The sequence below is a fragment of the Blastomyces gilchristii genome, assembly GCF_000003855.2.
Source record: "Blastomyces gilchristii SLH14081 genomic scaffold supercont1.12, whole genome shotgun sequence".
Lineage (NCBI taxonomy): Eukaryota > Fungi > Ascomycota > Eurotiomycetes > Onygenales > Ajellomycetaceae > Blastomyces > Blastomyces gilchristii.
In genome coordinates, this window is record NW_003101671.1 from 1,554,018 (window position 1) to 1,567,427 (window position 13,410).

General features: G+C 28.9%; 1 protein-coding gene across 1 annotated transcript; it reads left to right on the forward strand.

The window, feature by feature from the left end:
- Nucleotides 1–2,052: 2,052 nt before the first annotated feature.
- BDBG_17337 (uncharacterized protein) lies at nt 2,053–2,734 on the forward strand (the record flags this gene model as incomplete). Its single annotated transcript, XM_031725082.1, has 2 exons — nt 2,053–2,078; nt 2,234–2,734. The coding sequence occupies exon 2, from the start codon at nt 2,261–2,263 to the stop codon at nt 2,732–2,734; it is 474 nt and encodes a 157-aa protein (XP_031579237.1). The 5' UTR covers nt 2,053–2,078; nt 2,234–2,260.
- Between the last annotated feature and the right edge of the window lie 10,676 nt (nt 2,735–13,410).

Below are 13,410 nucleotides of genomic sequence, written 5' to 3' on the forward strand. Positions count from 1 at the left end.
CTAGAACAGAGGCATTTCTTCTGCTCTGTCTGAACTCAATTAAATTAAGTTATACAGGCTCTTTTCTCAGTTGAATAGAATTGTATTCTTCTAATTCATTTTTGAGAAGCAGCATTTCTTCCTCACAGTCAAAAATTTCAACTGAAATATCATGAAGAATGAATTTGTCTCACTTTTCATCTCTTTCAGATAGAATTGTTGTATTCAGTAGAGATTCTATTACTGATTTTCAGAGATTCTTATTCTGAATGAGAAATTCTGCACTGAATTCAGGCATTGTAGTCAAAATAATAGAGTTTTCAAAGAAAGATAGCTCAATTGAAGCTATGACTGATTTTTGAACTTCAATATCAGTTATTAACTGAGAAAAGAACTGCTGATTAATTTCATTTCTAATTCTGAAAATGAGATTTGAGTTTAGCTTGTTTTTTTACAAGCTCTCCTGGTTTGAGACTTTGAGAATAAGTCTTCTATTTCTGAAGATTTGAAAGTTCTTCTCTTTTTACATTTCTTTTTTTTTCTTTCTATGAACAGAGATCTGAGAAATATTCTTCTCAGTTTTCTCAGAATTTTGAGCAGATTTTGAACTAGCAGGTTTGAAGATAGCAGATTCTGCTACTTGAGTATATGTTTTCTTCTGATTTGAAGAAGAAGATGAAGAAGTAGAAGATGAAAAAGAGTCAGTGACTGTACTGAAAGATTTCAATGTTTTTTGAATTATGTTTGAAATTCCAAGTTTGAACTTGATCACTTCTTATAGTTGTCTAGCCTGAGTATGAAGAATTAACAGAACTTCTTCATTCTTCTCACTCAGACACTGTTTTTCAAGAATTTTGCTTGCTTTTTTCAGTTCCTGTATTTCAAGAACTTGTTATTTCTCTATTTCTTTCTTCTTTCTTCTCTTTAGAATTTCAATCTCAGGAATGACATCTGAGAAAACATCTTTTTTCACATCAACTGAGTGTACTCTTGAACTCATTTTACTCACTGAATGAAAAGTTGATCAGACTGTTTCAATTGAGAGATTTATCAGTATATTTTCAAATGAAAAGTTGATCAGACTGTTTCAATTAAGAGGTTTATTAATCTATTTTTAATTGAAAAGTTGATCAAATCATTTCAAAAGAAGAATGAAAGACTTTTATGTATAAAATATCTGATTTTTTTTTTTCACACTAGTTCAGTAACTAGGTTAGATTTTTGAAGAGAATCTAATAAACTAAAAGTAATTTTTAAGATAAATCAATAAAATCTTTACAAACTCTTTCTTGAGATACAGTGAGGAAAAGTATAATATCAATTGATAATAAATCAGATAATATGACAGTTTTTAAGAGAAAAACTGATAAAAAATAAGTCAATTTTTTGCAGAGAAATTGATTAAAACTATTCAATTTTATTCTAAATCATTCAATTCTTCTCACACAATAAGTGTGCAACTCAAATCAGTCAATAAAGAGTGTAAAAGAGAATTAAGTATTAATGAAAGCTCTTCAGTCACTGAAAAAGTAATTCTTATTTAAAAGAATATGAAATTATGACAGAAAACAACTCTGTTTTTAATTCTTTGTAAGAATATTATATAAAACTCAGAGAAAAACATCTTACTTTTTCAAGAGAAGTAAAAAACTATTTCTAAGATCTTTTTTTTTTTTACATTAACTGCTGCAGAAGAATGAGATAGAAACTGCTAAGATATGCACTACTGTATATTCTCTATCAAGACTTTCTCTCTTCAGAGTCTTGATATTATAGAGAATATAAGTCTGTTTCTATATAATAATGTAAATATTGTCAGTGAGATGTAGAGAAACTGGTTATTTATATCTTAAAATAGAAGACTTTGTCAATGATTATATCAATATAGAGTTAATTCTTAAATTCAATAGAAATCTAGTATTGCTGTTCTCAATCTCTTGCAGAATCTATTGAATATTGAGATATTAAAACTAGATTTAATATATCTCACTGTGCAGGGATCAAAGACTCAGTCAGATCTTGAGATATACTGATTTTATAGTTGTTAATGTGCTGTTGACTTGTTGTTCACTGATTATGTATTGAATGCTGTTGCTGAGGTATCTTTTTGTATCATTCTGCTGGGGATGGGCCAGATTGAGAGGGGTAGTACAAGGGTGAGACTTGGTGTTGAAGTCTAGATACACAGGCGATGGACTGTGAAGGTTGCACTTCAGAAGAGTCTGTTGATTATGTGCTTGATATTATCGCTGAGGTATCTTTTTGTATTTTTCTGCCGGGGATGGGCCAGATTGGGAAGGGCGGTACGAGGGTGAGACTTGGCATTGGTGTTTTGGAACATCAAAGATGGACAGGGTTTTCGCGGAGGTCGCTCCTCGGATATCTCCACAACTACAGGTCAGGGATCTTCCAAAATCGAGAAGATTGGTGCATATGGCTAGGTCACTTCACCTTACAATTTGTATGGCACTCTGGCCCGGGGTTGTGGTGTGGTAGGGGAGAACAGGGGATAATCCCACACAGGAGCTTCGAACAACATCCGGTTCACATTTGGCTGGATAACTCCACCACCACACAGGGTATGCGGTCAGCGATGGGGTCAGAATGCTCGTATGATCGAGGGCTTTTCAATGGATCTATCGGCGGGTTCTTATTCGAAAAATCGAGCGAGTTCGTGGTGGAGCGGTTTTGTTGTATCTGTCATTGTACTCTGACTGTCAGAATGATAGTGTATTATAAAATAAAAGCAGCTTAAGAACTGAGATTATTATATCTATTATTCAGTGAGTGTACAGATAGTTATAAAGTATTTGAGATTCTTATAATCTGTGATTATCTCAAATTCAGAGATACTTTGAAGTTCAGAGTCTCATTCTTCTGAACAGTATACAATTATAAGAAGTTTCATATTATAGATCTCATAGTTGTATTCAGTAAGACTCAGTTTCTTAGATATAATAATATATAATTATAAGATATCTTTATTATTATATTGTAATATAGCTTCTTCTATGATATAGTCAGAGAAATCAGCTTTAATAACTATCTTATAATCTGAATTGAATGTTATCAGCAGTGAGATATTAATAAATATCTTCTTTATCTGTATAAATGCAGCTTCAGTATTCACTGATTATTAAAATACTGAGTCTTTCTTAGTAAGTTCTGTAAGTGATCTCATGATATCTGAGAAGTTTCATATAAATCACTGATAAAAGTTAGTAAATTTAATGAAGTTTCATATATCTTTCACAGTATATGAAGTCTCTCACTTAAGAATAGCAGAGACTTTCTCAGAATTGATTTGAATTCTCTTATCAGGTTCTGTAATAAAGTCTAGATATTTTGTACTCTTGACTTCAAAATTACACTTGTTAATATCTATTGATAGTTCTATCTCTTATAATCATTGTAATATCTTCTGTACATATTCTTGATATTCTTTTCTGAATCTGTTAGTGAAGATGAGAATGTTATCTAAATATACAGATATAAACTTATTAAGAAAATCTCAGAGTACTCAGTTAATATACTTCTGAAATGTACTGAAGACATTACCTAGTTCAAAGATTATGACTACTTATTCAAAGAGATTATAATATATTCAGAATGCTGTAAGTCATTCATCTTCTTCAGTAATATAAATCTTATGAAATACAGTAATAACATCTAGTTTTATAAATTATTGAGCTCACTTAGTATATGCTAGAAATTTATTGATGAGAGATAAGAGATAATAATCTTTCTTTATCAATCTGTTCAGATCTTAATAGTTCACACAGAATCAGAGTTCTTTATCTGACTTCTTTATAAAGAGAATAGAAGCTGCAGTGAAAGAGTTACTAATATATATAAATCTCTTATTTAACAGATTATTAAGTGTCTTCTGAAGAAGAAGAAGTTTATCTTGAGATATATTATAAAGAAGATCTCACAGTGACTCAGAGTTTCTATCATTCTTCTTTTCTAACTTAATACTGTGATTTACTTCTGAGTCTTATAAAGAAGATATATTCATAATATTATCTTATCAGAAGATATCTAGATATTCATGATATTATTAAGAGAGTTTTATATGAGGATCTGTTATTATAGTATAGAATAACTTTTCTAGAGCTTTCTTGATATTAGTCAGACTGATGAAATAGATTGATATATAATTCTGTTATCATTGACTTTATCAGTGACTCTGTCAGCAGTTTTAATAATAACTTATTTTTCAGAGTAGTTTATAAGTATTGACAGAGATCTGTGTAAGATTTATAGTCTTGTGAATATCATCTTTATAAATTCTATCATTATTAGAGAATATTAAGCTTCTGTTGTAAGTATTTAACAAGATGCCTTGTTCAGATAGTCAGACAAGTTCGAACATGAGATTATAGTCAAGATTATTAACTTCATATATATAGACATCTTCACATTAATATTCTCTAATATCTATGTTTAGTTTTATCATGTAATAAGTGTGAATATCTTTTAAATCATGAAATTCTGTAAGAAGTCAGAGTCTTGATAAGAGAATATACTGAAGATTATAATATCTTACAATTGAAGATTTAATCATTGTATAATAGCATAGATAGACTGACCGTGTGACCGTGTCTGAGACCAGGACCAGATTTTTTAATAGTTTCATTACCAATTCGACTGATCTCATTACACAGTTTTAACATTAGATAGTAGTCTCATACTGTCCCAGTGAGACTTACTGTCTACTCTTGTCACATTTTTCAAATAAGATCATGATTTTCACTTCTCAATTTAAATTATTTTTATTGCTTTAAATGACTTTAAATCTCATTTGAGTGTTATCAAAAAGTGTTACTTTTTAAAAAATTAAAAATAGTCTAAAAAAAACCTTAAAATGTCTAAAAATAGTAACTTTATGCCAAGAATGTGACTAAATGAAACCAAATAAGATCACTTTCTCATTTTTTTCAAGTCATGATTTCATTTTAAGATCTGATATATAGTCACTTTACATGTTTTTTTGATAGTCAGTCTCAGCGGGATTCACGCCAAGAAATGTATGAGATCAGATCAAATGAGATCAAATGTGAAATTCATAGTCTCAGCAGCCAGTCTAAGCATAGATCACTGTCTATCATAGCTTTCATATTATACATGTTATCTATCACAGTAGATATAAGAATCTCATTCATTGTCATTTTCTCTTCAAATTATCATTGTTCAATCTCTTCAAGCTTCTGCTTGTAAATTTGAACAGAAGCTAATCTTTTCTCTATTTTATCAGAGTATTCTTATAGTTATCTTCTGAATTCTTCTCTAATGTAACATGATTGACATGAACAGACACTGATTCATTCTTTAAGTGAGAAGGCATGTAGACTGATTAACAGTTGAAAGTAATATGCTTTAATCAGCTACAGTTGATGCATACTTCTCATTGATATCAATCAGTGACTTCTTCAGAAGTGATCTCAGAAACTCAGAAGTCTGTTCAGACAGTGAAGACTCTTGCTTATATATAGATATTTAAGTCTACTCAGTTCATAGCATCTGCAACATTATTATTATTTCTCAATGCAGGTATATAAGTAACTGAGTTATTTCTCAGTACAGATATGTAAGTGTAACATCTTCTATCACTGTTCTATATACTCTTGAGCTTGATAAGACAGTTATTCAATGTCTGAAGCTGTGTGCAGAAGTCTTCATAAGTCAGGTCTTTATTTACACTTATAAAAGTCTGTAAGAGTTTGAAAGTTAATGTCTTCTTAAGCATACTAATCTTTATTTAATTCTTTCAAGATTGATCACCAGCTTCTAAGATCTTGATATCAAAGTCAGAGATGAATATTGTGAGAGAAGTGTTTCTATGTCAGATGCTCTGTAATTAATCTAATACTTTCTATTGTATAGCAGTATCTCAGAACAGAATATCAAGATATTTAATAATATTATCAGATATTTATAACACTGATTCATATATTTTTATTCATGAATGAAACTTCTATTTCATGCAATTCTTCAATTATTCATTAATATATTAATCTTAATTGATTAGTGAATCAATGATATCTTTATCTGCACTCAGTTTTATAAGCATTTTTATTCTTCATAATAAGTAGAGAGTGAGATTAGAAGTATTGAAATATATCAGAGTATCTAAGCATTCATTCAACACTTTTGTATTTCATTCTGTAGATATTAAAATTGCATGAATTTCTTATTAAGTTAATCATTGAATTTTCTTGTATTAAAGTTGTTGAGTTATATACATATCAGCTATCTATTGCTGTTGTAATTTCAACATTGCTCAGAGTCACTGTGATATTATATCTATACTCATATTTAAAAGTTCTCTCCTATTATTATTAGACATGATTATATCAATCATCAGATGTGTGATATCTGTGAAATCAGAAGAAGTATAATCATATGAATATCTTATATATCTGTGATATCAGAACTATCAGATCTTTCACTGATATTCTCTTTATAAGATCTTACTCTCTTTGTAAGATCTTGTTACAGAGTCAGAGTAACTGATGAACAAGCTTCTATCTGAGAACTCAGTGTCTGTTTAACTATTTAACTGTTTCTCTATTTCTTATATGTTATTATACATTTAAATATCTCAGTGAGTAATCATTTCTAATAAGAAGACAATGAATATTGTTCATGTATAAGAGACCTACACTGAATAGATCAGTATAATATTTATAGATCTTATATAATAAAATGAAAAACATTAGAGAAGAAAAGAAAGAGAAAGTGTGAAAATCAGCAATCAGAGTGAATATTTATACATGTATACAGTGACATATGCGGTGGAACTTCAGAGTGGAAGAATAGAGGTTTTCATACACAGTGAAGCTTCGGGGCGGAAGAATAGAAATTCTATAGGTTTTCAGCTGAGGATCAGCAACTGAGAATCAGAGCGGTAGAAATCTGTGAAGTTTAACGGAATAGTCTATATAATTGATCGGGCGCAGCCCGCCACATTAAGAATATATAAATTACATACTCATCTCACACACTGAATTACTGTCATGTAAAGTATAAAGTGATAGAAGTTCTAGACAGTCATAACTAGACTGGCCGCCGGGACCATGAATTTCATGTTTGGTCTCATTTGATCTGATTCCATACATTTCTTGATGTGAATTCTGCTGGGACTGGCTATTAAAAAAACATGTAAAGTGACTATATATCAGATCTTAAAATGAAATCATGACTTGAAAAAAATGAGAAAGTGATCTTATTTAATCTTATTTAGTTATATTCTTTGTATAAAGTTACTATTTTTAGACATTTTAAGGTTTTTTTTAGACTATTTTTAATTTTTTAAAAAGTAATGCTTTTTGATAACACTTAAATGAGATTTAAAGTCATTTAAAGTAATAAAAATAATTTAAATTAAGAAGTGAAAATCATGATCTCATTTGAAAAATGTGATAAGAGTAGACAGTAAGTCTCACTGAGACAGTATGAAACTACTATCTAATGTTATAACCATGTAATGGGATCAGTTGAATTGATAATGAGACTATCAAAAAATCTAGTCCTGGTTTCAGACATGGTCACACGGTCAGTCTAGTCATAACTACTGTCTTAACACATTATCAGAAATTCATAATATCTTTCATATAAGCTTGCTTCACTGTGTCATCACTGATTCATTTTCTTCTCAACTGACTTTTAACTGACAGCTGCTAGAGATTATAGAAGAAGATAATGAACTTGAATAAGAGATTAAAGATATTCTTGATAAGAGATCTCACAGTCACAGCTGACAATATCTTGTAAAATAAGTCAGTTATAATTATCTGATCTGAACTCTGAGCTCTCTATTATCTGAGACAGCAGCTCTTAGCTGATGAGAACTACATATCTGTGACTCTATATCACTTCTGAAAAGAAGAGGCTAATGTAACAGGCTGTATCTGATCAATGATATAGACTATTTCATTACACTTCACAGATTCTGCTGAAAGCTTCAATTCTCAGTCATCAATTCTCAGTAAAAAAAACTTATAAAATTTCTATTCTTTCACTCTGAAGCTTTATTATATACATGTATAAATATTCATTCTGATCACTGATTTCTGCACTTTCTCTTTCTTTTTTTCTCTAATATTTTTCACTTTTGTATTATAAGACCTATATATTATATCAATCTATTCAGCGTAGGCTTCTTACATTAATACTTTTTATACTTATAAAATAATAGTATTACAGTGTAATCTCTCTCTATAAATATATATTTTTATTAAGAGAGTAATAAATTCAGATATTAACTTTAAAACTCTTAAGAAGATAATTACTGACTCTGTCTATAACTTCTTAAATTTCAATTTCAGTTTATTAGAACAGTTTATATAAAGATATTCTAGTTTAAAATAGATAAAGTAAAGACTCTTTTTCTTGATCTCTCTATTATATACTATATTTATAAAAGCTTATAAAACTCTCTTTCTTTACTTAGTAGTTAGATATAAATCTCTCTATACTTTATTATCTTTTCTCAGTAAATCTATTCTTCATTATTTTAACACTTATAAGACTGATCAGTGACTTACTCTTTATAAATTTATAATTTTTACAGTAATCTGTAAGTAGTGAATAAAAGTTATTAGTTTCTTCAGAGTTAAGAGTTTAGAGTCTTACTTAATAAACTTATTCTATATACTTTTATTTAGTATTTTTATAAATATTATTATTCAGATTTTATTTCAGAGCTCTGTTTTCATAGATTTTAATTTATATTATAATTTTATAAAATACAATAAATAGTTTTTATCAGATTTCTTATCTCTTTTTCTAATATTAATAATCACAGCTCAGATCTTTTCTATTTAGCTTATAAAGTCTCTTAACTTATTCTCTAAATAAACTTTAAGAATAGATTAGTAGAATCTCTTATAATTATTCTCTAAATAATTTAATCAGTTCTTAACTTTAATATAGTAAAGATCTATGTGGCGGGCTGCGTCCGATCAATTATATAGACTATTCCGTTACACTTCACAGATGTCTACATTCCGATTCTCGGTCGCCGATTCTCAGCTGAAAACCTACGGAATTTCTATTCTTCCGCCCTGAAGCTTCACCGCGTACACCACCGCGTACACGTATAAATATTCATCTCAATTATCAATTCTCACACTTTCTCTTTCTTTCCTTCTCTAACATTTTTCACTTTGTTATATAAGATCTATATATTATACTGATCTATTTAATATAGGTCTCTGACACTTGAAAAATGTTCATCATCTTCTTATTAGAAATAATTATTCATATATTATCTTCTTATTAGAAACAATTATTCATCAAGAAGATATTCAAACATATAACAATATATAAAAAAGAGAAACATAGTTAAGAAAACACTGAGTCTTCAGATAGAAGCTTACTTACCAGTTATTCTAACTCTGTAATAAGATCTTATAAAGAGAATGTCAGTGAAAGACCTGAGAGTTCTGACACTCAGATGTATAAGATATTCATATAATTACACTTCTTCAGATATCACATATCTGATAAACAGTATAATCATATCTAATAATAATATGAAAGAACTCTTAAACATGAGTATAAAAGTGATATCACAGTGACTCTGAGTAATATTGAAATTATAACAGCAATAGATAGCAGACATGCATATAACTTAACAACTTTAATACAAGAAAATTTAATAATTAATTCAACAGAGAACTCACATAACTTCAATATCTACAGAATTGAATATAAAAGTACTGAAGAAATACTTAGATACTTCTGTATATTTCAATACTTCTAATCTCACTCTCTACTTATTATGAAGAATGAAAATGCTCATGAAACTGAGTGTAGATAAAGATGTCATTAGTTTATTAATCAATCAAGATTAATATATCAATGAATAATTGAAGAATTATATAAAACAGAAGTTGAATCTATGAATAAAAGTATATGAATCAGTGTTACAAATGTCTGATAATATTATTAAATATCTTGATATTCTGTTCTGAGACACTGCCATGCAACAGAAAGTATTAGATTGATTACAGAGTACTTAACAGAGAAACACTTCTCTTATAACATTTATTTCTAACTTCAACATCAAGATTCTAGAAGCAGGTGATCAATCTTGAGAGAATTGAATGAAGATTAGTATGCTTAAGAAGACATTAACTTTCAAACTCTTACAGGCTCTTATAAGTGTAGATGAAGATCAGACTTATGAAGATTTCTGCATATAACTTCAGATATTGAATAATTATCTTATCAAGCTCAAGAGTATACAGAACAGTGATAGAAGATGTTACACTTATTAGACTAGTCACCGGGACCATGAATTTCACATTTGATTTCATTTAGTCTGGTCTTATACATTTCTTGGCATGAATCCCGCTGAGACTAGTCATTAAAAAAACATGCAAAGTGACTATATATCAGATCTTAAAATGAAATCATGAGTTGAAAAAAAATGAGAAAGTGGTCTCATTTGGTCTCATTTAGTCTCATTCTTGGCATAAAGTTACTATTTGTAGACATTTTAAGGTTTTTTTAAACTATTTTTAATTTTTTAAAAAGTAATGCTTTTTGATAACACTTAAATGAGATTTAAAGTCATTTAAAGCAATAAAAATAATTTAAATTGAGAAGTGAAAATCATGATCTCATTTGAAAAATGTGATAAGAGTAGACAGTAAGTCTCACTGAGACAGTATGAGACTACTATCTAATGTTAAAACTGTGTAATGAGATCAGTTCAATTGATAATGAAACTATTAAAAAATCTGGTCCTGGTCTCAGACACAGTCACACGGTCAGTCTAACACTTATACATTTGTACTGAGAAATAACTCAGTCACTTATACATCTACACTGAGAAATAACAACAATGATGCAGATGCTATGAACTGAGTAGACTTAAATATCTACACATAAGTAAGAATCTTCACTGTTTGAACAGGCTTTCAAGTTTCTGAGATCATCTCTGAAGAAGTCACTGATCAATGTTAATAAGAAGTGTGTATCAACTGTAACTGATCAGAACACATTGCTTTCAACTACTAATCAGTCTATATATCTCCTTATTCAAAAGAAAGATCAACATCAGCAGTCTGCACTAATCACATTATATTAGAGAAAGATTCAGAAGATAACTATAAGAATGCTCTGATGAAACAGGGAAAAGATTAGCTTCTGTTCAAATTCACAAGCAGAAGCTTGAAGAGGTCAGATAACAATGATTTGAAGAGACGATGATAATGAATACAATTCTTGTATCTACTGTAATAGATAATATATATAATATGAAAGTCATGATAGACAGTGATCTATGTTATTATACAATGATTAAATCTTCAGTTGTAAGATATTATAATCTTCAGTATATTCTCTTATTAAAACTCTAACTTCTCACAGAATTTGACAGTTCAAAGAATGTTTGCATCTGTTATATAATGACACTAAATATAGATGTCAGAGAATATCAATGTAAAGATGTCTATGTATATAAAGTTAATAATCTCAATTATAATCTTATATTAGAACTTGTCTGACTATCTGAATAAGATATCTTGCTGAACACTCAGAACAAGAGCTTAATATTCTCTAACAATAATAGAATTCACAAAGATGACATTCATAAAATCATGAATCTGACACAGATCTCTGTCAATGCATATGAAATACTCTGAAAAAGAAGTCACTGACAGAATCACTGATAAGATTATTAACAGCAGAATTATATAACAATCTACTTCATCAGTCTGACTGATATTAAAAAGGCTTTAGAAAACTTATTTTATATTATAATAATAGATTCTTATATGAAACTCTCTTAATAATATCATGAATATCTAGATATCTTTCAATAAGATAATATTATAAATATATCTCTCTTACAAGACTCAGAAGTAAATCACAGTATTAAGTTAGAAAAGAAGAATGATAAAGACTCTGAATTATCATGAGACTCTCTTTATAATATGTTCTAAGATGAACTTCTTCTTATTTGAAAGACACTCAATAATCTGTTAAATAAAGAATTTATATGTATTAGTAACTCTTTCACTGCAGATTCTATTCTCTTTACAAAGAAATCAGATAAAGAACTTCAATCCTGTGTGAACTATTGAGAACTGAACAGATTAATAAAGAAGAATCATTATTCTTTATCTCTTATCAATGAAACTCTAGCTTATATTGAATATGCTTAATAATTTACAAAGTTAGATGTCATTGCTGTGTTTTATAAGATTCATATCACTGAAGAAGATGAGTGACTTACAGTATTCTGAACATGATATGATCTCTTTGAATGAGTAGTCACACTCTTTGAACTGGCTAGCATTCTCAGTATATTTAAGAAGTATATTAACTGAGCACTCTGAGATTTTCTTGATGAATTCATATCTATATATCTTGATGATATTCTCATCTTCACTGATGAGTTTAAGAAGGAATATCAAGAACATGTATAAAAGATATTATAATAACTACAGAAAGCAGAACTACTGATAAACATAGATAAGTATGATTTTGAGATTAAAAGTATAAAATATCTAGACTTTATCATAGAAGCTGACAAGGAAATCTGAATGAATTCTGAGAAGGTCTCTGCTATTCTTGAATGAGAGGTCTTATACACTGTGAAAGATGTATAAAGCTTCATCAGATTCACTAACTTCTATCAGTGATTTATACAGAACTTCTCAGATATTATGAGATCACTTATAGAACTTACTAAGAAAGACTCAGTATTTCAATGATTAGTGAACACTGAAGCTGCATTTATACAAATGAAGAAGATATTCATTAATATCTCTCTGCCAATAATATTCAATTCTGATTATAAGATAGTTATTGAAGCTGATTTCTGTGACTATATTATAAAAGAAGCTATATTACAATATAATGATGAAAATGTCTTATAATTATATATCTTTATATCTAAGAAACTGAGTCCTGCTGAATGCAATTATAAGATCTATGATAAGAAACTTCTTACAATTATACACTGTCTAGAAAAATGAAACTCTGAACTTCAAAGTGTCTCTGAATTTGAGATAATCACAGATTATAAGAATCTCAAGTACTTCACTACTATCTGTAAACTTATTAAATGATAGATACAATAATCTGAGTTTCTAAGCTGCTTTCATTTTATAATACACTACTGTTCTGACAGTCAGAACTCAATGACAGATGTTCTCTTATAATGAGAGCAAGATATGCCTTTCAATGTAACAGATACTCATTGAATGAACTGAGAATATTAGCTCTTAGATTCAAAGATATTAATTGATCAAGATAAAACAGCTCATAATACTATACATACTTCTTCAATTAGAACTGTCACTGATATCTCAACTTCTTCTGAATCTATATTAGATGAACTATGACATACAGCAGCTTAAACTGATGAACTTCTTCAAATACTCACTGAAGCAGTATAATAAAAAGCACTCT